Raw genomic sequence first — 24,088 nt, 5'->3', positions numbered from 1 at the left:
ATGGCAGCAATGGATTTCTGGGAGACGGCTGGCTGGGGCAGCTGCACTCCCCATTTTCCCTCTCTTTCACTTTTCCCAGGCATGGGAAGCCACGGTGTCTCTGATGCACTGTAAAAGGGGGAAGTGCTAGAGAGCCCAAATATTTGAGAAAGCAGCCTCACGCTTCACCCCTTGTAGTTGCATTGAGCCACTGTGCATTAATTCAGGGGGCATCACATTGCGCTACCTGAATGTTAACCTCTGGAGCCTGGGAGCAGTAGCTGTGTCCGCTTTTAATTTCCTCAAAAAAGGCATCACCAACTTATCGAAGAGTAAATAATTTTTTAAGAGTCCTTGTTAAAAAAAAAAAAATAAACAGAAGTTAACATGCCAAAAGCTCTGTAACCTGCTCTTTTTACATGATATTTCCACAGTAGGGCACAATACCAGCTGTGCCTCTCCTGCACGTGATCCACTGGGAGCTCGTGTCACGGTGTCATGCCTTATCCCAGGCGGACAGAAATAGGTGCATCTTTCCACGAACTAAGCCAGCCAGTTCTCATGTGGGGCAGCCAAGAGCTATTTTGGAGTCAACCATCACGTTATTTGTCTGGTCCCAGCCCTGACATACCCTTAGAAAGACATGGGAAGGGGTCCCACAGGGCAGATGCGACAGTCGTGTTCCATAAACTGGTAGGTGGCAGCACTACCTGCCGTGACCACGTATATATTACATGACACACCGCCAGCACCCTCCAGGAGAGCTGCTGGGCTGCCTGGGGAGCCAAAGGGAAGTGCAGGGGGTTTCAAAGCCCCTTTCCAGGCTGCGAAGGAATATTTCCCATCATTTGCGATTCCTGCTATGCGATGCCTAAGCCAAGATCGATTTGTCCCATGTCCCAGCGGCTGCAGCCCTCCCCTGAGACACGGTGGCGAGAATTAATATGCTGCTGCTGCTGTCTGATCCGAAAGAGAGATTTAAAGCCAGGTCTCCCTTCTCCCCGAGGGAGGATCTCTTGGGGTCAAGCTCTCCTGGTGAGGCTCTTCTGCTCCGTGTAAATAATTACTCGCTAGCCCACAGCAAGAGTGGGGAAAAAAAGACGAACTGACTTGCTCGCTTGGTGATCGGGGCACTTGTGGGGGGGAGCAGGCTTCCAGCTCCTGCTCTAATGAATATTGAATTATTTATATGCCGTGGAAGAGCTTCAAACAGCAAAGACCGGGTGATAGATATTCACCTCTGCACCCCCCAACCCTGCCCTCCCCTTTTGAGGGGTTAGAAGTGATGTGCAGGGGAGGCTCCGCGGGGGAATGCGGGAGGACGGGGTCCCACGGGGGGTCACGCGTGTCGGGGCATCACTGCGGCAAGACCTGAAGCCTGGCGCACGCTATGCAGCAGCCATGCGGGCAACACGGGTAACACAAGGGGCTTCAGGGCTACGGTGTACGACAGTGACATGGTGAATGGAATTTGGGGAATTTACCCTCAAACTGAGTGCTGATGTGCAGGGAATACTTGAAGGTTCATTCCTGGCTGTCCCTGTTTGTTAGCCCAAAGCCTGAAAGTGCTGCAGCCCCTGAGTTTGGGGTTTGTGAATGTCCCACGTGGGGGACTCGGGTCACTAAGGGAATTTGGCCCTTGAGAGATTGGACATTGCCACAAGTGGGAAGAAGGCTCCCAAACTGCTGAATGACTTTGGAGAAAGAAAAATGATACTTCTAATTCACTTTTTAGAATCAGACACGGACTTTTCCTTGAAATCCCACCAGCTCCCTGTGCTTCTTGAGCTGTAGCATTTTTATAGACCAGTCTAGGGCTTTTCGAACCCATCTATTCAATATTTGGGCGCGTGCAAGCTCTCCCAAACCTGACCTTCCCCTGCACTGTTGTTCCAGGTGCTTTCCTAACAACTTCAGAAGTTCACCCTCCCCGAAATGCAAGGGCAGATCTACGTCCCCCGGCCAGCTCTCTCTGGGGCGGGTTATCTGCCTGCCCTCCCCAGCCCGGTGCAGCTCCCATCAGCAGCTCCCACACCTCCTGCATGACCTACGTGCAGCCGGCACCCAGGGGAATATTGCCCATGGAAGGTCACAACCCTGCCCTCTCCAAATGACCCCAGGGCGTTCTGTCTTTCTACCTTGTGTGACTTCGGGAGGTTTTGAGCTGTGAAGGGCAGCGCCGCTGCCAGGCGCAGAGCGAGGGGGAGAGGAGGACTCTGCAGGGGGGTGTCACGCAGGCAAAGCCCAGGCTGGTTTTTTCTCAGGATCTCTTAAATAATGCTGCTAAATGCAGGGTGAGAAAGAACTGCAGCCGAGATGTTAAAGGCTCCCTCCTGCAAAGCGTGCCACTAATCCTCACGCGGATGCCCGTGACACTGCCCCATCCCTGGAGGTGTTCAAGGCCAGGCTGGATGGGGCTTGGAGCAGCCTGGTCTAGTGGGAGGTGTCCCTGCCCAGGGCAGGGGGTTGGAACTGGGTGATCTTTAAGGTCCCTTCCAACCCAAACCATTCTGTGATTCTATGAGATATTACATTTTCCTTCCCCTCGAGACAGCAGCACCCTCGGCAGACCCCCAGGACACACCACATCCCGCTGCCCTGCCATTGCCACCTGCTGTCACCTCCTGGGTGGGAGGTCTGTGGCTCCAGGGAGGATGGGGAGGGGTGGAGTGGCAGGGTTTGCCCCCGACACCAGTGCACAGCTTGCAGTGGCCGTGTCGGAGCTGGGATCTGCTGGGACAGCAGGTCAACCTCTGCCCTCCGTGGTCTGCGTGAGAGCCTGACCCTGACTGCAAAATCACTCTCTGGCATCGGCAAATGTCAACTTTACCTGAATGAAACTGAATTCCCTCCAGTTGAGAGAGTTTGCGATGGATGGAAGTGAAGTGATGGCAAGTAACGACAGCAAGCCCAGGGCAATTATTCCAACAGAGATATAAATCTCCATCCTCCAGACTTCCTCCTCTACCCAGATATTCATCTTCTTCTCCACAGCCTGGCATGACAATGAAGGTTTGTTAAAACGGAGTGTTTAGGAATAGAGGAACTGAATTTTATCTGCATTTGCTTTGGTTTTGAAAGCAGGTGTCCTGGATGAACTCTGGGTCCTAGTCACACCTCCAGCACTATTTGCCTATTTTGGGAGGTGTGGAAATGCGCTCTTATCCCACCACCATTTGGCCAAGGCTAGACCCGATTTGAAGCCTGCTGGGAAGAACTGCTGAATGCTCTCAGCTCCCACAGCCCGTAACCACAGCAGCAAGCCCCAAAGTCGCATTTGGAAAGATAATTAGAACGAGAAGTCAGTTTAAAGCCATGAAAACAAATACAGATGCTTGAATATGCAGTAGTCTCCTAATAACCTTCGTTTTAAGTGCATTTAAGGGGGGAAATTGTTCATACTAATGGAAGGGAAGATGGGTTTTATGCTGCGTGGCAAAGAGCAACATTTAGAACTGTCCTCTTTAGCCCATTAAATGGGTTTAATTTACTAAACAAAGATGTTGCTAGAAAACAGGAGGTAGGGGGGAAATGAACACAGGATGCTTGCTCGAGATTAATGTGCGACTGTGGCAATCGAGAAGGATCTGCTCAAGGCTGGAGCTGAGAGGCTGGGGATGTTGTTTGGTGGATGCTTCGAACAGGCCCTGTTGTTGAAACCCAGCCGTCCCGCTCCCCACGGCCCCCACGGCCCCTTCCCTCCTCTCTGGTGGGATAAGAGTTTGGAAACACTCGGGCAAATATCCCGGCGCAGAAAGCAGAGTGGTTACGGGGCAATTCCCAGATCAGGTTCCCCATGAAGCTTGTGCCATCGCAGGAGGGAGCGGGAGGGAGAAGCCAGGGGCAGGAGACGGGCAGAATCACATTTTCCCATGGCACTGCCAAGCTACGGAGCTGGCTGAATTGCCTGAAGGTAGCAATCTCACACTGGATAAACACTGCCGAGAGTCCCAATAAGGCAATAAAGTCCTTTTCCGTTTCCTCATTCTCTCAGACTATGACCAGTTCTTCACCACCATTTTGCTAAACTCCTGGAGGCGCACTGTGAGGAGGACACACCTTCCACAAAACGCAACCCCCCGGTTATGACTCGGTCACTCCAGCAGGCACCTACTGTGAACGCCAGTGCGAGCAAGCAGGGATCTCCCAAAATCTAGGGAGAAAAGTTGAGGGGAACTCTGCTCCCTCCACACTGGATTTCTCCCCTCCTGGCACTTTTTCCTGCCTCTGCCCTAGTCTCGGACATGCCAGGTGCTGGGCAAGGCTGGTTTCAGAGGCTCGTCTGTGCTTTTGGGGAGCAATGGCACAAGGAATTTTGATCCTAGCCCTGTCTGTAAATGCCTGGGCAACCCCCTGCTAAGGTGGCTGGTCCTCAGTGTGGATGGGTGCGTGCCTGGTACCTGCTGTGCTTCCTGGAAGAAGTGCTCGTACAGATAACAGCGTATTCCCACTGTCCCATGCATGCTTTGGAAAGCGAATGCCAAGATATTAAGCCTGCTACCCAACGTCTGGATGCGTGCAGAAGATGACTACAGCTGCTGACCTGACGAGTACCCACGTTACCTGCTTGACGGCCGTCTCGATGAGCTGGTAGCGGTGGGAGCGGCGCATGGGCAGGCAGAGGCTGTAGACGGCATGCAAAGCCGCGCAGAAGAAGCTGAGGAGACCAATCTGCTTTCGGTGCTGGAGCCACTGGTCGAGCCAGTCTGGAAAGCGCCTGTATTTGGTGCCGTAGTAGAGCTGCGAGCAGGCTGCCAGCACCCCGGGGAGGTAGACGAGGGACAGCATGACGTAGGCCACGCAAGGCAGCGTTGTGTTGACCACCTCGACGGGGATCTTGTAGAACTTGTTCTTCTGCTCCCTGATGTAAGGGTGGATGACCTGCCGGACCAGGTTGTAAGTGAAGAAGCACAGAAAGAGCCCCAGAGCCAAAAAGATGGGGATTTTCCAGGCTGGCAAGAGGCGTAGGGGAATGTTCTCGATCTCACAGGCCGACGACATGCAGCCCATGTCCACAGGGGTGAATCCCATGACTTGAGCGATCTCTGCTACAGTGCGCTTGGCTTCTTGGTTATTTGAGCAAATCAGAACCTGCAACGAACAGAAAGATACACGTAGGGCAAAGAGAGATCAGGCTGCTGGGAACGAGCACGTCGGGAGGGATGCTGTGCTAAAGGGAACCTACGTTACACCACTGAGCATGACGCTTCCTGGCAGGCTTTCTGTTGGGGATTTACTGTTCCTGCCAAAGACCTCTCTCCTGGACAGGATCCTTTTCATGTGTGCACCACCAGTTTGTTTTACTGGCTGTGTTCAGATAAACAGACAATTAAATGGTACTTTTAACTTAGGCAGAGGCTCCAAAGACTACAAAGCGTGAAGTAAGTGAGGGCGCTTCGTTTCTGAGCTAAGAAACGCAGAGGCTCTGGGGTGGTCTCTGGATGCCATGGCCAGCACTCAGACCCCGTCTCCTGGAGCATAAGGCCATTTGCTGATGCTGCCAGAACTCAGCTGCTGAAATAGTTGGGATTTGGCCCTTGTCAGAAGACAGTACCTGCTTATTTCCATCCCTGGCACCTGACTGCAGCGTCCATGCAGAAACCACGTTAAACCCCTTGACCACGGTGCAGGCTGGGAACAGGGAAGCCAAGTACTCGGCATTGGATTCCTTGTGGTGGTTGATCTCGGTGTTGTTACTAACGTCCACCAGGATCTTGCCTGCCAGCACGTCAGCCAGGTCACAGAGGGTGGAGTAATGTTCCCTGAAAACCGCCACGAAAATGACATCTGTCTTCTTCACCGCCTCAGCCTGGAAGGTGACTTCTGCTGCAGAAGGGAAGAGGCCGGCTTTGCGCTTCGGGTTGCGGCTGCCGACCACCACCTTGAAGCCGGAGCACACCAGCCGGATGGCCAACGACCGCGCGAAGTCCCCACTCCCCAGCACCCCGATGGTGCGGCCGGCCGCAGGCGTGATGCTGGGGTCACCTTCCATGCTCTGATGGCCCAGGAGGGGTTTGGCCATGTCTCCTCCGGACATCCTGGCAGGAAAAAGAAAGGGAAATGCTAGTTCATTGTGAAGCTCTTGTGAAGACCCAGACCACACCTGTGGTCATGGGGAAAAATGCCACTTACTTAGCCCGCTTGAACAGAAGTGCATGTGGTTTTGGTCCCAGTAGCCCAAAACCCACTTGCCAAACCCACCAGCAAGCGCGCAGTAATGCACAAGCACCATTGGAGGGGGACAAAACACCATGCTGGGCTGGAAGGCAAAGGGTTTTAGGAAGGTTTCCCCAGTTTGTGTGAGCCAACACCTGCTGGATGCACTCATCCACCCTTTGCTGTTCTTCATGCTGATGTCTCACGCTGCGAAGCCAGGGCAATGCTAACAGTGACCAGCACCAGCAACTCTCAGACCCCTGTGGAGGCACCAGGCATCTTCTGAAAAGCCCAGCGCTGGGGGTCCATGGGGATCCCTCAGCCTACATTTGGGAAAGCCTCAGCTATTTGGGAAATTCTGCTTCCGATTTGCGGGAGCAGAATGAAGGCAGGGAGTTTAAGTTGAAATGAAAGTGTCCTAAAAGTGGTAAAGGAAGAGAGTTGCAGCCTTTGCCTGTTCCAATATTTGGGTCTGGCAAGCGCCGTTTGCTTCAGCTCTTCAATGAGTAATGAGAACTTACTCCTGACATTTAAAAAAATATATTAAAACATGATGGGATTTGCTCATGAAAGATCTTGATGAGCTTTACAAACGTTAATGAATTTTGCCCTGTAACACTCTGCTCTCTGTAACAGATTAGATATTGAGGCCACGGAGAGGTTTTAAGCCGATCAATAAATTCACGGGCAGCACACCAGCCGGCCCTGGAGGACAGAAGGAACTCAGGCAGGGAACTGCCAGGCTGCTCGCGGGTGGCTCATATCTGCCTCCTGGCTTAAGGAATGGCAAATTTGCCCTTCAGGAATGACCGATTCCTTAAGGGCAGATTTTTAAAGGGCTCAGGAGGTGTCCCAGGGAACTTACACACCAGGACATCTGGCTTTTGTATTGGGCACACCGGTAGAGATCATAATAAAGAGCATAATTAACAAACTCATGATATATTGGGGATTGAGACAACTTGGTTTTGGCGGGGTACAGTCTTGCCTAACAGTTAGTCTTTCAAACTGAAGGTGACCACTGCAATGGGGTGACCTGGTCCCTTGTGCAGGCTGTCTTTTTCGTAGGCTTTTGGAAATGTCCTTCACCCAAGGCTTTTCTGGGATTGGCGCAGTAGTGGTGCCAAGGGGAAGGGCACTTCTGCATGAATAGTTACCAATGGGAAACAAAGGGAAAGAAGAAATAAGTAATTTTCACAATGGGAATAGGTTACCAAGGGATTTCCCTGAGGATCTGTGTTGTTCAACGTGCTCCTAAGTGATCTGGGAAAGGGAATGAATATTGATAAGATGGAGCTTGTGCATGATGCAGGACAGTCAGTCTTCATTGTGAAGAACCTGCAGAAGGATCTCCTCACTCAAAGTGCCGGAGCACCAAAATTCACTACTGACACATGCCAAGTGCTGCTTATGGGCAAAACCCCCCCAGCTATACGTATACATTAATGAGCTGTAAATTTGTTGAAACCACTCAGAAGAAAGGATCTGAAGGTCACAGAATTCTGAAAATACTCTGAAAATCCCTGGCAGGCACACATCAAACAGAGCCTGAGTTACTGAGTGAGTCTCTCGCCCAGCAACCACGACCTCTCAGTCCTGCTCCTCCTGGAAAGCCCACAAAACACCTCCGCCAGGTGGACCTTGAACTACAACTCACTGTTCTGGGTACAAAAAACCATGGCTGCAGTGACAATGCTGCTTCTACGGCAGAGGCCCGTCTGCTCCCCTTGCCTCTCACCGCGCACCCCCCTGTCCCAGGGCCCAAAGATGTGTGTCGATGGGAGAAGTGCTCTCAGGAGAGAACGAGCGCCAAAGCAAGGCGGGATGGCTTCTCCCCTTTAGTAACACCTTTCTTCTGGTCTCCACATATCACCTAGACTTTCTTTCATGCTCTAGGTGAGTAAGAGAGTCCTGTTAAGCACAGAATTACTCAGACTTCACTCTGAAGGTTTCTGCCTGTGTTCCAGACCTGCAGAAGGGTTTGTGTGCCGCAAGGCTGATTTGGTGATGCTGGGTTCACCCCAGCTGCTGCCTGGGCACACACCCCTGCCTTAGGTATATTCCACGTGTAGCGCAGTCACTGGGATGTTTCATCCTGGAATTAGTGGGAAAGCATAAAACACAACACAGAAAACACTCCTATACCAGTCTATAAATCCATACACTGAGCTGCACAGCGCGCTCCTGCTCGCTCCACTGCAGGAAAAGAGGGAATAAAACTAGAAGAAGGCCATAGGGAAAGAGTGAGAGAGATGATGGCAAGGGCTGTCAGCTTGGGAAAGAAACACATGGGTGAGGAGGGAGAAGGGAACGCCTGGGATTTCTCGAGGTGAAGAGCAACCTCACAGGCAGAGCCCGGGCCAACTGGACCGCTGGGGACCAGTCCTCTTCATCCACAACCAGCTGTACTGCAAAACTCCCAAGATAAATTAAAGTAGCTCTATGTTGGTTTGTTTTTTTTTTTTTCTGGCCCTTTCCTATCTCAAGACACTTTATCAAAAGCTCACTGCTTTACTTTTTAGAAACCTTCTCGCTCCACCTAAATATATTCGTGGCCAGAACTATTCGTTCTAGGGCCAACGCTATTGTTCGGCCTAACGAGCTTTCTTTCCTACACCATCCCTCCCCTTTTGCACCACCTGTACGCACAAAATGTTATCCCGAAATAAGAGAGATGCATCTCTGGCTCTCAGCCAAGGGGAGAGAAATCAACACCCAGGCTAACAAAGCGGTTGTTACCCGCAGACTCATTTTATAATCAATCTAAAGCACCTCAAAAGCTTTCTCCGTGCTCCCACGGGAACGCAAACTTTGCTGCGAGCAAATTTTCTTGTTGTGTGTTTTCTCCGTCCTGTAACTGCCACTGAACACGCCGAGAGATGTTGGCAATGTTTGGAGATAAACAGCTTTGCTGTCTCCCGTTATTTTGGTTAAAAAGGCTGACAGGATTAAATGGCCTTTGAAGTCAGCAGGATAGCTAAAAAGTAAGAAGCCTCGAAACGTTTTCTGTGGATTTTGGTGTGATTATTTCAGTTGTACCTTGACTGTCGGGGCTTTGGAGCGGGACCTGTCCCTGCTGCACGTCCCCTTGGTGGGACGGAGCTCGGTCCCTGCCGCCGGCTGCTCTCTGCCACCGTGGGTCACGTTGCCATCACTGCCGCACATCGAAATCCTCCCAAGGAAGGAGGAGAAAATCCTTCTTTCACCATAAATGCATTTCACCAAGACAAATGCCACAGTCTCTGCCTAACAGATGCCTGGAAATGGAGTGTCTCACTAGGCAACAGTTTTTTCCACTCCTGTCTCTCTGTGGAGCACACACACACACACCCCCACCCAGCTCCTGACTTACCATGTTCACGCTGCTGCTTCTGCACCTGTGAACGATGTGTTACCTGCTTAAAACTCTCCCTCCCAAAGTAATTCCTCATGGCAAGGTCAGCCCCCCCCCAAGTCAGCGCACAGGGCCGTGGCCAGGATGCTGCGGAGTCACCCGGAGGCAGAGGAGGGCACGAGCGGATACCGCGGCGCTCGGACACGTCTTTGGCATGCTGCAGCCTTAGATAAACCTCAGTTATTGATCTTCCCTATCAAGGAAACTCTCCCTCTGCTGAGTTACGGCTTGCGCAGTTCAAGGAGATCGGTTTCTCTCTGAGGGAGCTACAAGATGATGTAAAGCACAGCCCAGTGGAAGTAAACTAGCTCCAATCCTAACTGGGATGCAGTTCCCTAATTAAAGCATCTCACACAATGTAAAGCTGCCCTTCGGCTAGACTATTAATGACAGCCTTATATCACTGCGTGGGGATGCTATGTCCAGCTCTCGCAGGCTTGTTCCAGCGTGCAGGTCACCGACTGCAGGGCAATTGCTGTTGTCATTTGCAGGACAACAGCGGTGATGGGCAACCAGCAAGAGAGACGGGGAGCTCCGCTCTGCCAGGCACCCCACCAAAACTGGCCAGAAGGCCACTCCTGCCCCAAAGAGTGGGAGCAGACAGACAAAAGCTGGGTGAAACGAAGCAGTCAAATCTCTGTTGCCCAGGCAGAGGGAGGGAGGGGCTCTCGCAGAAGAAAACCACGGATAATACCATGCATTTTGCACCTGAGGCTTGGCAGAGCCTGTTAGCTTAGGCTCAGTGCCAGGCAAACAAGGTTTTTCTGCCTCTCTGCCCACGCCGAGCGGCCTCGCTCAGGTTTTGCAGCAGGACAGCCGTTCTGGATGGAGCCGGGCTGCGGGAGCCCCTTCAGGTGTCTCTGGGCCCACAGCAGAGTCAATCTGCCGAGCAGATCATCCCCCACCGCTAACAGGGAGCCGGCTCAGGCGTTATCCGCTTTGAACAGACGTGGGGGACCAAGATACTAGCGATAACGGGACTCTGGCAAGTTTGCCTGGGAAGACCCTGATATCCCTGACCATGTCTTTAACAACAAGACCATCTTTTCGGGCCCCTTTCCCTTCCTCTGGTAGAGGAGGATAGCCTAGCTGGTTCCCGTAACTCGCAGTCTGTCCGTCTTTGAGTTGCAAACTCTAGAGAAGGATGGACCTGTGGCGTCAGGGCATGAGCTCCACTTCAGTTCTGGCCAAAAAAGTCAAGACCCATTTCACTGCCTTCGTCTTCAGATTTATCAGATAAAAGATAACTTAATTTTACAGTAACTCTAATAAAAAAAGCAATGTCTTAAACGTATCATTGAGTCAAACTGTGCCGAAGGACAGGACAGCAATCTCCTAAGGAGCTCCAAGCAGTGGTCCTGTCCAAAACTGGTTCCTGTTTGCACAAAAACTCACCTCTGAGCTCAGCCTCAGCAGTACCTTGGCTAAAACAACCGCTTTTGTGTCTACCCCCAAGGTCAGGTTTTGTTTAGACTGACCACAACTGAGTCTTGAGTAGCTGTGGATTCAACCCGGCGCAGGTCATGTGCTTCAGCATCTGTGCTGGAGATGATTTGAGATAAAGCACATGATTATTATCTACATCCCCTAATGAGCATGTGGGTTGAAAGACCAGCAAGCCATAGGAGGAATCAACTGATGGAGCAGAGCCTTTGGTCAAGTCATTGCAGAGGAATGTCCCGCTTTCGGCACCAGGATGGTCCCTTTGGGCTCTGCCGGCTGCGGCCAGCACCCGGCGCCATGGAGCATGGTCCCACAAACACACACACTGGAGGGACAGGGGCAATCTCTGCCCCCAGGGGCTTTCAATCTGCAGGAGGGACCTTTGAACCACAAAGCTGAAGCCCTACAGCTTCTGTTTGCAGAGCCCTCTGCTCAGTGCCGCTGGCATCTCCTGCTGCGTTAACCCTCGAGAAGCCCCACCTGGAGAGGAGCATTCAGCGCCTGAAGTCTCCATTCAGGTCTTGCTGCGAGCAGAAATACTCGCTTTTTGGCTACAGCCATTTTGTTTCCAGGGAAAATAAAACATTTAAGGCTCTTTCCCGCACCCGGAGTGTCCCTTTGAGGAGCACAGCGAGTACCATGTACCTGTTGGGACTGGAACAGATTTAAGTAAGAAAAGGGCTTATCCAAAGCTGCTTTGACCCCAGCTCCGATGCACTTTTCAGGAGACCTTTCAGTCCTGACCAGGCTGACTGGAAATAACCCCTCTGCTCTGCAGGGGAGCGAGGGAAGGAGGGGGGGAACCAGGCTCGCTGCCTCTTTCCCTCTTTCTCCTTCCAAAGCAGAGTTAACTCCCCAGTGGCGCAAACCAGGAACTGGCAAAGGGAATAAATCACCCGTTGGTATTACTTCAGCCAGAAAAGCCATGTTGCAAACCTACCTGGGACGCCAGCCAGGCCACGAGAATGAGGAAATGCCAGGAACGGGGCAGATGGGGCAGGGAGCCCTGATGGGGAATGGCGGGGGTGGGGGGGGCTGTTCACCCCACGCCCTTACCCCCGGGGTGGGGAGGTGGGACAGGGACCTGCCGTGGGGGAGATGGTCCTGCCCTGAGCAGGCATTGCGGGGTGCTGAGGCTGTCCCCTGCGATGTGGTGGGGACAGACCTGCCGTGGAACCTGTGAGGTTGCGGTGACCCCAGACCTGCTGTGGGTCCCGTGGGGTTGCTGTGACCCCAGGCCTGCTGTGGGCTCCTGGGGTTGCTGTGACCCCAGACCTGCCGTGGGTCCCGTGGGGCTGCTGTGACCCCAGACCTGCTGTGGGCTCCTGGGGTTGCTATGACCCCAGACCTGCCATGGGTCCCGTGGGGCTGCTGTGACCCCAGACCTGCTGTGGGCTCCTGGGGTTGCTATGACCCCAGACCTGCCATGGGTCCCGTGGGGCTGCTGTGACCCCAGACCTGCTGTGGGACCCGTGGGGCTGCTGGGACCCCAGACCTGCCACGGACTCCCGGGGCTGCTGCATGTCCCCCTGCCACTGCTCCCCACCACCCTGCACTTTGCATTCACAGATCCTCATCCCTCCCCCTGCTCCAGGGCAGGTGTTTATCTGATTATCTCATTTATCAGGTGTTTATCTGTTAAAACCACTTCCATAAGCTCCTGCAGAGCCCAGCTTTCTCCCCTCTATCTCTCGATCCCATTAACCCAATGACACGGCAAACGATTTGCCCCCTCCTTCTCAGCAGACACATTCTGCATTTGGAGAACGGGTTTCATGTCTCCCTTCAGTTTTTCCTGCACGAGTGAAACCCAGCTCTTTCCTCAGAGCTGTTATTTGCCCAGTGTCCGACAACTCAGCCTCTCTTCCTCGCTCTCATTTTTCTTGGAGGATGCCCAGAACTGCATTTTCCAATTGAGCCCCTAAAATGCACCGGCGGGAGTGGAGACGCCACTTCCCCAACGTGGCGTCCCACTTCTCTTTCTCCATCCCAGCACCCTGTTTGCTTTTGCACAACTGCGTGATGCTGTTGACTCATGGGCCATGGTGCCCATCACCCTGTCCTCTGGCTCTCCACAGCCGCCGCCTGGCCGGTCACTCACCCGCTGCCCACACGGTCACTCGGTCCCACCACACAGGACATAACATGTGCCCTGTTCTTTTAAAGCAGCTCTCCAATTTGTCACAATCTTTAATTCTCAGCCTCTCCTCCTCCGAAACATCTCCAGTCCCTCCCGGCTCAGTGTCACCTACAAATTCAGTACGTGCCCCCCGACTCCATCACTGCTAATGAAAACAGGGGCTGACAGGCACTGACCCGCCCTGCTCCATACACCCTCCGGTTTAAACATTGATAAATACTGAGGATGTTGTTTTTTGGAAGCCAGGGGTGAAGCCAAAGGCATGTCCCTGACCACGGGATGTTCTTCACCGTGACCAAATTTCAAAAACATCTTTCAAAACCAGGGAAAGCGGGGGAGAAAGGGCTACCAGAATTTCCCGCCGGGGCAAAACAGTCTCTTTTTTCCCACACAACCTCAGACATTTTGGCTACAGTTTCCCTACAAACAGACATCAGCCTGTGGTCACTTTGCAGGGGCAATTTCCCTTCCCATGGTCAAACGGGCAACATTAATGCTGAGCCGAAAAATCACCCGCCTACGATATGGACCCGGAAAACAATCTTGGCTTCCTCTCTTCATCAAAACTATGTACTTTCAAGCACAGTTACCAACAGGGTCTGCCACAGGTTGCCCCAAATTCTTCTCTCCCAAATTTGTCTCCGAAGGCAAGGGCTCTTCTGCTAAAAGATCTTGCTGCCTGTGCCTGCTATCTGGCTGGTGAGGGGTCTGGAGACCAGGTCATGTGAGGAGAGGCTGAGGGAGCTGGGCATGTTTATCTTGGAGAAGAGGAGGCTGAGGGGAGACCTCATTGCCCTCTACAACTACCTGAAAGGAGGTTGTAGAGAGGTGGGTGTTGGCCTCTTCTCCCAAGTGAATAATGACAGGACCAGAGGAAATGGTCTGAAGTTGTGGCAGGGGAGGTTTAGATTAGATATTGGGAAGAATTACTTTACTGCAAGAGTGGTCAGGCACTGGAACAGCCTGCCCAGGGAGGTGGTTGAGTCACCATCCCTAGAGGTATTTAAGAAATGTCTAGATTTGGCACTTCAGGGTGTGCTCTAGTGGCAGAGATTGTAGGGGTTGGATTTTTTTTTTTTTTTTGGTGTGTGTATGGTTGGACTCAATGATCTCAAAGGTCCTTTCCAACCATGAAGATTCTATGATTCTATGCTGTGTCGGTAAGAGTAATGTGAGGCCTGAGAAGGATCTGCCCTGGAATAAAACATCATAAAATGGGAATCTGAACGTCTGGGAAGCCTGGAGGTTTCGCTGTAAGACCGTGGAGAGCACAGGCCTGAAGCAAGTCGGGGTTTTGCCGCAGCAGTGCTGATGCTGACACAGCACACAGGACTTTATCTGGCTGATGTGACTCTGAATAAGAAGGTTATTTTCCCTGCTCATCGTCTCACAGTTCTTAAGTGACACAAAGGGATGGTTGACAACAATTTCAGGTGCTGTACTGAAGTCCTACGCGGCTTCTCTTGTCTTCTTTTGGGGTCTTAATTTGCTTGCTGCTCTCACCAAGTTAACGACTATCTCACAGTGATTCACCCATTTCCGAGCCTTCCCCTCCCCGGCGTGCAGGGAAGCAGCCAAAAGCCCAGATGGTGGAAGCTTCTCAGGTAGATCTAATAACACCCTGCAGCCAGACACGGTGGGAGGAGGTGCTCCTGCCTGAACCGAGCTGGGGGAAATCTCTTCTGCTCTTCTCCGGGCAGCGTGTGCCGTTCTGCTGGGAGCTCAAGGGCTTCGGAGATGGTGAGACCTGACTTCAGCAGTCACCGCAGGGAGCTGGCAGGCTCTGGTTTTTTAAAACCTCTTTAATTCTTTCCAGGAAAGACGCAGAGGAATTGCGCTGCGTGCGCATGAAAATATTTGGGTTGGCTATTCCTGCGCTGCAGCGCCTGTTAGAAGGGTCTCCAAGATCAGCACTCACTTGCCTTTCTGATTTTGCCTCTCCCGGTGACTCAGAGGATGCCCAGGACCATACGGGGGGAGAATATGGCCTGGGAGGCAGTGTGGAGTGGAGGGAAGACACAACCCATGGCATGGGGTCAGCCTGGCTCCTGCTGATCTCTTGGTTTCCTTCCTTGGAGCACGGGCACGGCACGCAGTGCATGGAGGTAGCTCTGAGCCAGCCCTGCATATGGACAGTGGTGAAAACGGGGCGTTCTGCCCAGGAAAGGCAAGGAAGATGGTGTAGGGACAAGCTCTGCCTCATCTGCCTTTCACAGCAGCTCCTGGGAAGCTACTGGGAGAGGTGGGACAAATGCCACCGGTTGACCAGGTGGCCCTGTTTGGGGATCCAGATGGGTGGGAGAGAGATGCTCTCCACCGAAAGTCAACTCACTGCCCTGAGATGCCGGGACCTCACAGCACTTTGCCTTCCCCCTCCTGCCCCTGGCTCTTTGCAGAAATATGCCTTTGGTCTGACATCCCCAAGAGCAGATCCAGGTCTCTCTGCCCAGGAAGCACAGGGCTCTTGCTGGTCAGCCCGGGGAGGAGAATTCACCTCGTCCCTTCTGTTGAGGGACACCAAGCTGCTGACATCTCGCTGTGTGTGCACCATTCTGGCCATCTATTTTACATTTCTCTCTATTTTTCTTCACTCCTTCAAGCAGCTGATGAGAACAACAGGAGAGAAGAAAAAGAGAAGTTGCCTGGAGAAGTTGCCCCATTCCGGGAAGTGTTCAAGGCCGGGCTGGATGGGGCTTTGCGCAACCTGGTCTAGTGGGAGGTGTCCCTGCCCAGGGCAGGGGTGGGTGGAACTAGATGATCTTTGAGGTCCCTTCCAACCCAAACCATTCTGTGAGTCTATGAAAGGAGGGAGAAGCGGGAGTGTTACTGACCTGGGAGGAGCTGGAGGAAAAGCAGGAGAAGGCAGCAGGTGGCTTCACCAGGAAAGGCCCACGGAAGGATGGTGACCATGGTGATCACACTGCCTTGTGAACACAGCACTTGTTTTGCCTGAGCACACTATATTCCTGTGGGGCATGTTCAAGGCGTGCCACGGCCATGCCTGCTCTGCTGAGCGGCAGTCATGGGCAGGAGATGTGCGTGGCAAGGAGAACACCTCGGTTTAAAGCAGCAGTGGAAGGTACCACTGGTACCTTCTCAGGTACCACTGAGTTTGGTACCCCTGGTTGGATGAAGGAAGTCTGGTGCATGTGTGTGCATGCACACACATGTGGGGTGCACAGCGTGCCTTCCCCCAAGGACCCCAGCGACACCCATGTGTGCTGGACGAGTACAAACACCATGTCAAATGACCACCGCTCAGGAGAGCCATCCTCTGCCCAGCTGCGCTGGCTGCTGCAGGGGGAGCTGATGCTGCCTGCCTGGTCGGTTCTGTCCACCTGGGATCCCTCTTTGATGGTCTTTAATGTGTTTTTTAAAGCCAGCTCTACTGGAGCATGGCCTCCCGCACCCACCTTTGGTACGGACACCCTCGCGGTGAGAAGTCAATTTATTCTAAGTACTTGAAGCGATGCATGTTGGTATCTATTAGTGCTTGCACATGACCAGGAGTTGGTATCAGCATACTTTAGTAGTGGACACGTTATCTACAGACCCTGGAAGCCTACGGTCCACGGGGAGCTCTTAGGATGTTTTTTTCAAAGACTAGATTGGTGTATTCACGCAAACTAAGTGGAAATGCATACGCAAGCGTTACCACCATCAAGGCTTTAGAGAGACTCACTGAAAATCTGAGAGCCTGGAAAAAGGATGGGAGGAATTTCTGTCTCAGTTCCTTAAAACCCAGGCAAAATTTTCAAAATGCTCAAGTGATTTAGGCCCCAAAGTACCCAAGGGCTTTTGGAAGTGGGATGCAAGCCCTCATATCACCAACACGCTTTCAAAGCGTTTTATCCTTTCAGCTAAGCCACATCTCACTTAAACTTGGATGAAGATGGGAAGCTGCTTAATCCGCTGTGGGGCTGCAGGGAAAAGTACCCTATGAAGAGGCAGTAACTTAAAATTTGGAAGTAATTACCATTTGCCTCCGTTGTGGGTTTCTAATCAGTGATGGTAAACTTATAGATAACAAATTGGTGGTTTTTGATTCTTGGTATATGACATCTCTTACCAGAGCTGCCAGTGCCTTCCCCACCTCCGGAGACAGCCGGCGTGGCTGGCCTACTTCTTCCACCATTGGAAAAAATGTGTTTCCCCTGAATCTAAACCTGCTTCTATTTATGGGTGTGATGTTACAAGGTCACAGTCAAAGCACAGTTCTTAACAATAAAAAGCAAAACAAACCAAAAAGCAAAGCAAGCAAACAAAAAATAATAATTATTGTGCTTTCAAAAAGCATGTTTTCCTGGGGTTTGGTGTGGATTTTGTAAACAAAGACTTGTTGAGTCATCAGCATTTTCTTCTTTACAATTACGGAGGAAATCAAATATGTGCAGTGATGGGATCTTGTATTACTGTGCATTTGTTTCATAGCAAATGCGATTTTAAAAAGAGGAGAAAACTTAAGCTCGATATAGTATTTAAATCTTGTTAGTCCTCCATCTCCCCAGCCCACAGGAGTATTGATGCTGTAGGCAGTGGCCTTCCTCTCCTGCTGTCTCAGTTTTGGTTTCTCACCACAGGAGGCATTTTTTTGCGTGCGTTGGTTTTATTTAGACCGTACCGAGGGAAACGATCTGGGGTCCTCAGCACCGGCCCGTGCTCTGCCGGGCTCAGCAGGGTGCGGGCATTACCAACACCACCAGCGCCCCCAGGATCCCCGTTGTTTGGCCCTGGGCAGAGGTTACGCCCCAGCCAGGGCCACAGGGCAGCCACAGTCCCACCGCGGGTCACATCACCTGTGGGATGCTCCTACTACAAAGTCACCTCTCCGATTCCTTCACAGCTTTCACCCTTCGTTACTCTGACATGGATCAAATGCCCAAGCCCCCCTCATGGATGCTCTATAAGCCCCTAGGTCGGTACAGAAACCGCATGGCCGCTCCCGGCTCGCCTCTGAGGGACTGTGGGCCCCGGCCAAGATTTTTCCCCACGATTATTTTATATCTCAGTGCTGGAAGAAGCCACCCATCTCCTCAGAGCGAAAGGCGAGCTGGGGATGAAGAAGTGAAACCTCAGGGCAAACTGCTCTCCGAGGGACGCAGCCCGACCTGGGCGTCCCGCCGCCCCACAGGGACCGAATCGCGAAGTCTGCCTGGAACAGCGAAACCCGCCCCGTTTCAGGCGGGTCTGTGCCCGGTGCCAGGGGCTTTCCCGCACCTCCCGCTCCCTCACGGACGTGTCCGGCAGCCACGGGAAGGGGCTTCCAGCAGACACCCCTCCCCGCAGCCCCGCCGACCTGCCGGGGATGAGCATCCCACCGGCCTCCTCCGAGCGACCACCGGGATTTGGGACACACCGGCCCCCTCGGACATTTCTGGCCGTGCCATGGCCCCAAACCCAACACTCGCACCGAGGTGACCACGGCCGAATCCCCCCTGGGGGCCGCTCCCGCCGCCGGCCCGGGACCCCCCTGCCCGAGCCCGGGCCGGGACCGGACACCGCTCCCGGGGCCGGCGGGACGGGGCCCGGGGACCCAGCGCTCCGCGGCGGGGGACCCCGGGACGGTCACGCGGGGCGGCGGCACCCCCGGCTGCGCCGCCGAGCCGATCCGAGCCACCCGCGCCTTGCACTGCCCGCCCGGCCCGGCCTCGGGGGTCGCCGGTTCGAGCCCCGCGGCCGGCGCCGTTTCTCCGCCCGGTGGCGGGGCAGCCCCGCCGCGCCGACCCCGCAAGGTCGAATCGCGCCGTGGCCGTTCCTCACCGCCTCCCCCCCCCCCCCCCCCCCCCCGCCCCCGCCGGTGCTCACCTCTGCGCGGCGGCGGGAGGGCGAGCGGAGCCGTCCGGGAGCGGAGCGCCGGCAGCGGTGATGTCAGGCCGCCGGCTCCGCCCTCCCGGACATGTGCCCGCCGGCTGCCGCGCCGCGCCGCTCGGCATGGCACGGTACGGCTCGGCCTGGCATGGCACGGCACGGTGTGGTACGGCATGGCGTGGCCCGGCACCGCATGGCATGACACGGCTTGGCATGGCATAGCCTGTCACGGGCAGGCATGGCACGGTAACGGCACGGCATAGCCCGGCACCGCGTGGCACAGCTTGGCATGGCATAGCCTGGCATGGCACAACTCAGCACAGCATGGCATGGTATGGCATAGCCCAGCACAACGTGGTCCATCACGGCTCTGCACAGCCCGGCACGGCACGGCTCAGCACAGGGACCGAAAGGGTTTGTCTCATCCGTCCCCAAACCGCAGCATAGGTGGGGAGATGCTAGTGCGATCTGGTTTTGAAGCCTGCGCAGAGGGATGCGCAGCCCCTCCAAACCAAGCCTGAAGTGCGTCACCACCTCTGCAGTTAAGAGGCTTTTTCTAATCTCCTGATCTTTGCTGACTGCCATCCTGGCATGGCGTGGCATGGCATAGCCCGACACGGCATGGCCCATCACGGCTCTGCACAGCCAGGCTCACGGCACAGCCCAGCACGGCACGGATCAGCACGGTGTCGCACAGCCTGGCATAACTTGTCCTGGCTCAGCACAGCCTGGCATGGCCCAGCACTGCCCACCCAGGTGGCACTGCTGTGGCGGGGTTAAACACACACAGACAGGAGGGCATCGCTGCTGGGGCTGCAGCGGATGCGGTATCCATTACGGGCAGGAGTCGAAGGCAGACCTTAATTCTCTATTTATAAGTGCGTTTCAGGGCCAGCCGGTGTTCCATTTTAATGGGAGGGTGCGGCTCGGTGAGCCCATCTCCGTGCTATCAGGGGCTGCGCACTCGCTCTTAAAAGCTGTGCCACGGGGCGTGGAGCAGATAATGGTTCTTACCCCCGCGCTGGGAAAGACTTGTCCTGTTGCAGCACCCCTCATGCAGCCACGTGGCCCCGCTCCGATAGACCAGCGGCAGCGCGCTGCCAGGCTTCTGAGGGCTGGCACTAAAAAGTAGTGTCTTCAGGCAAAAACACTGGGTCAAACCCACAGGGATTTAAAGAAAAAGAATCCCCCTGGAGCTTTGGTTCACTTACTCAGCAGAGGAGAAGAGCACGGAGGGGAGGGACCCAAAGGGATTGTCCCATCTGTCCCCAGACCGCAGCGTAGCTGGGGAGATGCTGGTGCGGTCTGTTGTTGGAGCTGGTGTGTTGGTGTTGGAGCCCCTCTGAACCGAGCCTGACGTGCTTCACCACCTCTGCAGTCGGGGTTTTCCTAATCTCCTGGTCTTTGCTGACTGCCATCCTCTCTGTGCCTACGGGATGTGTGTTCCCGGGGTGAAACAAGCCCCACTTCTTTCTCCCCTACCGGGCAGGCTGTGGTTTTAACCACCTCATCCCGTTCTCACTGCTGTCCTCCTCGGATGTCCCCCCCTCTCCTGCCTCTGTGCTGCCTGCAAATGGGGCCAGCTGCCAAACGGGACGGTCCCAGCTCGGGGGGGTCCCCACCGCCTCCCACATCCACTCTCAATCCATGGGGTGAGGGATGCAGAAACCTGCTGATACGGGGAAGCTGCAGCGAAGATGTGGGATTGCTGGGGAAAGCTCATGTTGGTGGTTCCTGGCACCGGGACCTCCTATCAGAGAAAGCTCCAGAGGCTCGGGATGTTCAGGCTGCAAACCTCGAGATGCTGCGAGTTCCCTGGGTGCTGGGGAATACTGGAGAGGCGAGAAAACCTATCGGCATGGTTAGGAGAAGGAGGATCACTGGGATATCTGTGCTTCATCCTGCCCCCATGAAGTCCACCCGTGACTGAATGCAGCCGAGAGATCCAGATTACTCCTTATTCCTTACCTCCTTCTTCCCTGTTGTGGCCTCTGCTTCCTCACGCGTATCTTAACGATAGTTAATTTATATGCCACAATCAGCCGTTGGTGGAGACCGAAGGAAAGAAATTGTTGAACTCTCCTGTGCTTTCTATATCTTGTCACCTGCACTCTCACATTACGTTAGGGACAGATTTTGTCTTTTAATTTATTTATAAAACCCGTAGTCATGGCCTTGTTTGCCTCGGTTATTGCGATTCATTTTACATGATTCCTCTTTGATCTTTCAGGTCTCTGTGAAGCTGCGGTTGCCCCATGTGTGTCTCCCTCTGTACCTTTCCCTTGCATGGGGTGAGGCTACTCTTGAGGGTTTTCCATCATTTCCTCAGGTAACGATGAGCCCTCCCGGGTTCCTTTATCCCAAAGCACTGAAATGTACTCTTTTTTTTTTCGAGATTTCACTTCCGTTTTGTAGAATACCAGACTTCGGAGTTTTTTCCCCCGTCACTTTCACCAAAATATCCTCCGCTTTTCCACCTTTCTGTCATGAAGAAGTGCCGCAAAATGAACACCTGTTTTATACCCACCTCGCCTCCCTCTTCTCAAACCCGTGTCCAGCCCTGTCCAGGCCATGCATTTGCAGGATGGTTCAAGTCCTGCAGCTCCATTTTTCCTGCAGCCGTCTCGGTAGGTTGCTAAAGCCTCCCCAGCTCCCAGTCCTTGCCTGGATTTATGGTCTGCTCAAGAAATGCCCTTGGGAATCGTCTTTCTGATGAGGAGACCTGATGTGGGCTTGCAAGGTGGCTTCACTTCACTTCTACCCAGGGATACCCAATGTGCTGGGCTCATGCTGGACTTGGCCGGTGTTTCTGTGCATTTATCTGTTTTTTTTTTCCTCTTCTTCCTGGTCCTGAGCAAGGGTTTTCCCCGTGTCGGCTGGACCCTTCTTCTCCCAGCAGTTGTCTTTCCTGGCCCATCACCCGGTGGTCGGAGCCGTGGCTCTCCAGCAGCACCATCTGTGTCCCCGTGTCCAGCTGGCCGTGCCCCCGCCGTCCCCTCATCCGCAGTGCCACCTGGGCCCCCTCCTCCCTGTCCTTCCCCCGCCGCGGGGCCGGGCAGTTGCTTTGGTTCTGCTCGGGGCTGGGGCTGGCAGGCTCTGCCGGTGCCCATGTGCCGGCACAGCGTGGCACGGGCGAGCAGATGAACCTCGGCAGCTCCTGGCTGCCAGGCCAGGGAGCCGTGGGGAGCCCCCCTACTCCCCACGCTGTGTCTCGGGGCTCTTGCTGGGATGTTGGAGCCATCTGAGGTGGCCAAGTGCACCGGGACATCTCGCCTCCTGCCCCGCACCTAATCAATAAGGTGGGTGGCCCTCCCCTGTCCCAAGGCATGCCTGGGCATCGCTGTACCCAGCCACCAAGGCGATGGTCCCCTGGTCACCCCACCGTGCTGCTTCTCCCTCGCCATCTCCCGTGGGTGCATCGCGGAGGTGTAGGTGCTGGCCCAAGGGCTGGTGTGCACGGGAGGCCACAGGGGATGCGGCGGTGGCTGCACCTGAGCAAATACCGCGACAAGAGCAGAGCTTGGGGACACCACCTCACCCTGCCACCCGCAGTGTCACAGCAAGGGAACGGCTCCGCTTTCCCCTGAAATCCAGTGGCAGTAAACGTCAAACTTACCGTTTGCAAACCAAACCTATCTGGCAGGGCAGGCCGTAAACGTAGCTCCTCCTCTCACCTTTCCAGAGCTGCGTTTTGGGCTGGAAGCTGCTTTCTTGGAGTCCAGCTGATACTGGTTGGGTTGGGGAACTGGGTTATAAGCACAACAGGAGCGTCAGGGGGGTTTGCCGGCACGGCACTCCGGAACGGCACATGTCCCGGCAGTGCCGAAACCTCCGAACCCAGAAAGGGGCCGAGAGGCTGGAAATGTGCATGTACAATGCAGTTGATAACGTGTGGTTAATTATTGCCAGCGAGCGGAGGCCAGAAATGAATTCGGCGCGGTTGTGAAACAGAGAGCACGTGCAGGGGGAATGAGCTGGGGGGGGGGGGGGCCTGCAAAAATAGAGACGCCGGGGGCGGGGGGAGCAGCGATGGCTCTGTGAAGCCGGAGTTGGGCAAACAGCATCTTTCTTGGGTGAAGAAGTAGTAACTCGTGTTGCCCTTCCACTCTGCTGGGGTTATCTGGAGGTACTGGGGGTGATGCTGCGTCCTGACGGTGCCGGGGACAGACCTGGCTGTATCCTCCTGGAGCTGCAAGGAGGGAGCAGGCAGAAGGGATCTAGAAATGCCAGAGAAATGCCTGAATTTTGGACCAGGCTATTGAGGTGAGATGTGACGGAGTGCGGGGTGGCTGCACAGCCCTGTACGGACACTTCCAGCCCAAGCATCCTCCTGAGCATCCTGGCAGCGCAACCGCGCTGCCAGGATGCTCAGGAGGATGCTCGGGCTGGAAGTGTCCGTACAGGGCTTATACACACCCGGGGGACGCCAAATTCAGCTTCTGGGTGGACCTCGTGCCCCCTCGAGGGTCTGGCAGCATCCCCTGGGGAAGTTGGTGGGAAAGCACAGTTAACACAGCGCTACCAGAAAACGGCTTCCCGCTGCTAATCGGCTCCTGGCAGGTTATCGCTTTCGCAGCTGCCTGGCTTTTCGGCGAAAAAAAAAAAAAATGCCATTTATCAGCCCTTGACGGAGGAGACCTGGTAGAGATGCTCTGCGCTGGCGGGCTGGTCCCCGCCTGTCGTGCAGGCGCCATCTAGTAGGAAAAGGAGAAAAAAGGCCAAAAATGAAAGGAGGTGGATGTTGAAACGCAGTTTCTTTCAGGCAGAACAGTTGAATCCAAGACAGCGCTGCTCTGGGGCACGGCTCTAGTGCTGAGCCCGCGGTTTGGGGACCCGCAGCGGGATTCACGGCGTGGGAAATGATGAGGGCATGGAGATACCCCAAACCGGAGAGTGGCTTGTCCAGGGTGGGTCCAGATTTATTTGATCTAAAAATAGACTTTGACATAAAGGATGATTTCCAGGCAGCTCCTTGATAAACATTGTCAGGGCGGGATTTGATTAATTAGCTGTGAGGGTTAATTGCACCCACTTGGTGCAATATACTGGCTTGGTCTGCCACCTTCATCTCTGGTAGGTGGCAGATGCTCCGATTTCCAATGCCGAGGTTGTCCCATCAGCTGGAGGCTTTACTTACAGCTAAAAACCTCTCTCTGTCATCCGTGCAT

General features: G+C 54.2%; 1 protein-coding gene across 4 annotated transcripts in view; it reads right to left on the bottom strand.

Moving 5' to 3' along the window:
• The window catches only part of STEAP3 (STEAP3 metalloreductase), a 30,014-nt gene extending 7,259 nt beyond the window's left edge, over nt 1-22,755 (bottom strand). The window contains exons 1-4 of one of the 4 annotated variants that reach the window (XM_063341839.1): nt 22,537-22,755; nt 5,534-6,017; nt 4,543-5,070; nt 2,810-2,974 (exon numbers count right to left, since the gene is read on the bottom strand). In XM_063341839.1, the coding sequence (XP_063197909.1) occupies nt 2,810-2,974; nt 4,543-5,070; nt 5,534-6,016 (1,176 nt within the window). In that variant the 5' untranslated portion in view covers nt 6,017; nt 22,537-22,755. Of the gene's footprint in view, nt 1-2,809; nt 2,975-4,542; nt 5,071-5,533; nt 6,018-18,917; nt 19,217-22,536 lie in introns of those variants that run through there. The other 3 variants (XM_063341840.1, XM_063341838.1, XM_063341841.1) reach the window with 3 other exon arrangements.
• Nucleotides 22,756-24,088: the final 1,333 nt, after the last annotated feature.

This window comes from Chroicocephalus ridibundus, chromosome 7, assembly GCF_963924245.1.
Source record: "Chroicocephalus ridibundus chromosome 7, bChrRid1.1, whole genome shotgun sequence".
Taxonomy (NCBI): domain Eukaryota; kingdom Metazoa; phylum Chordata; class Aves; order Charadriiformes; family Laridae; genus Chroicocephalus; species Chroicocephalus ridibundus.
Note: the sequence above shows the minus strand (reverse complement) of the source record. Positions and strands in the feature narration are given on the sequence as shown.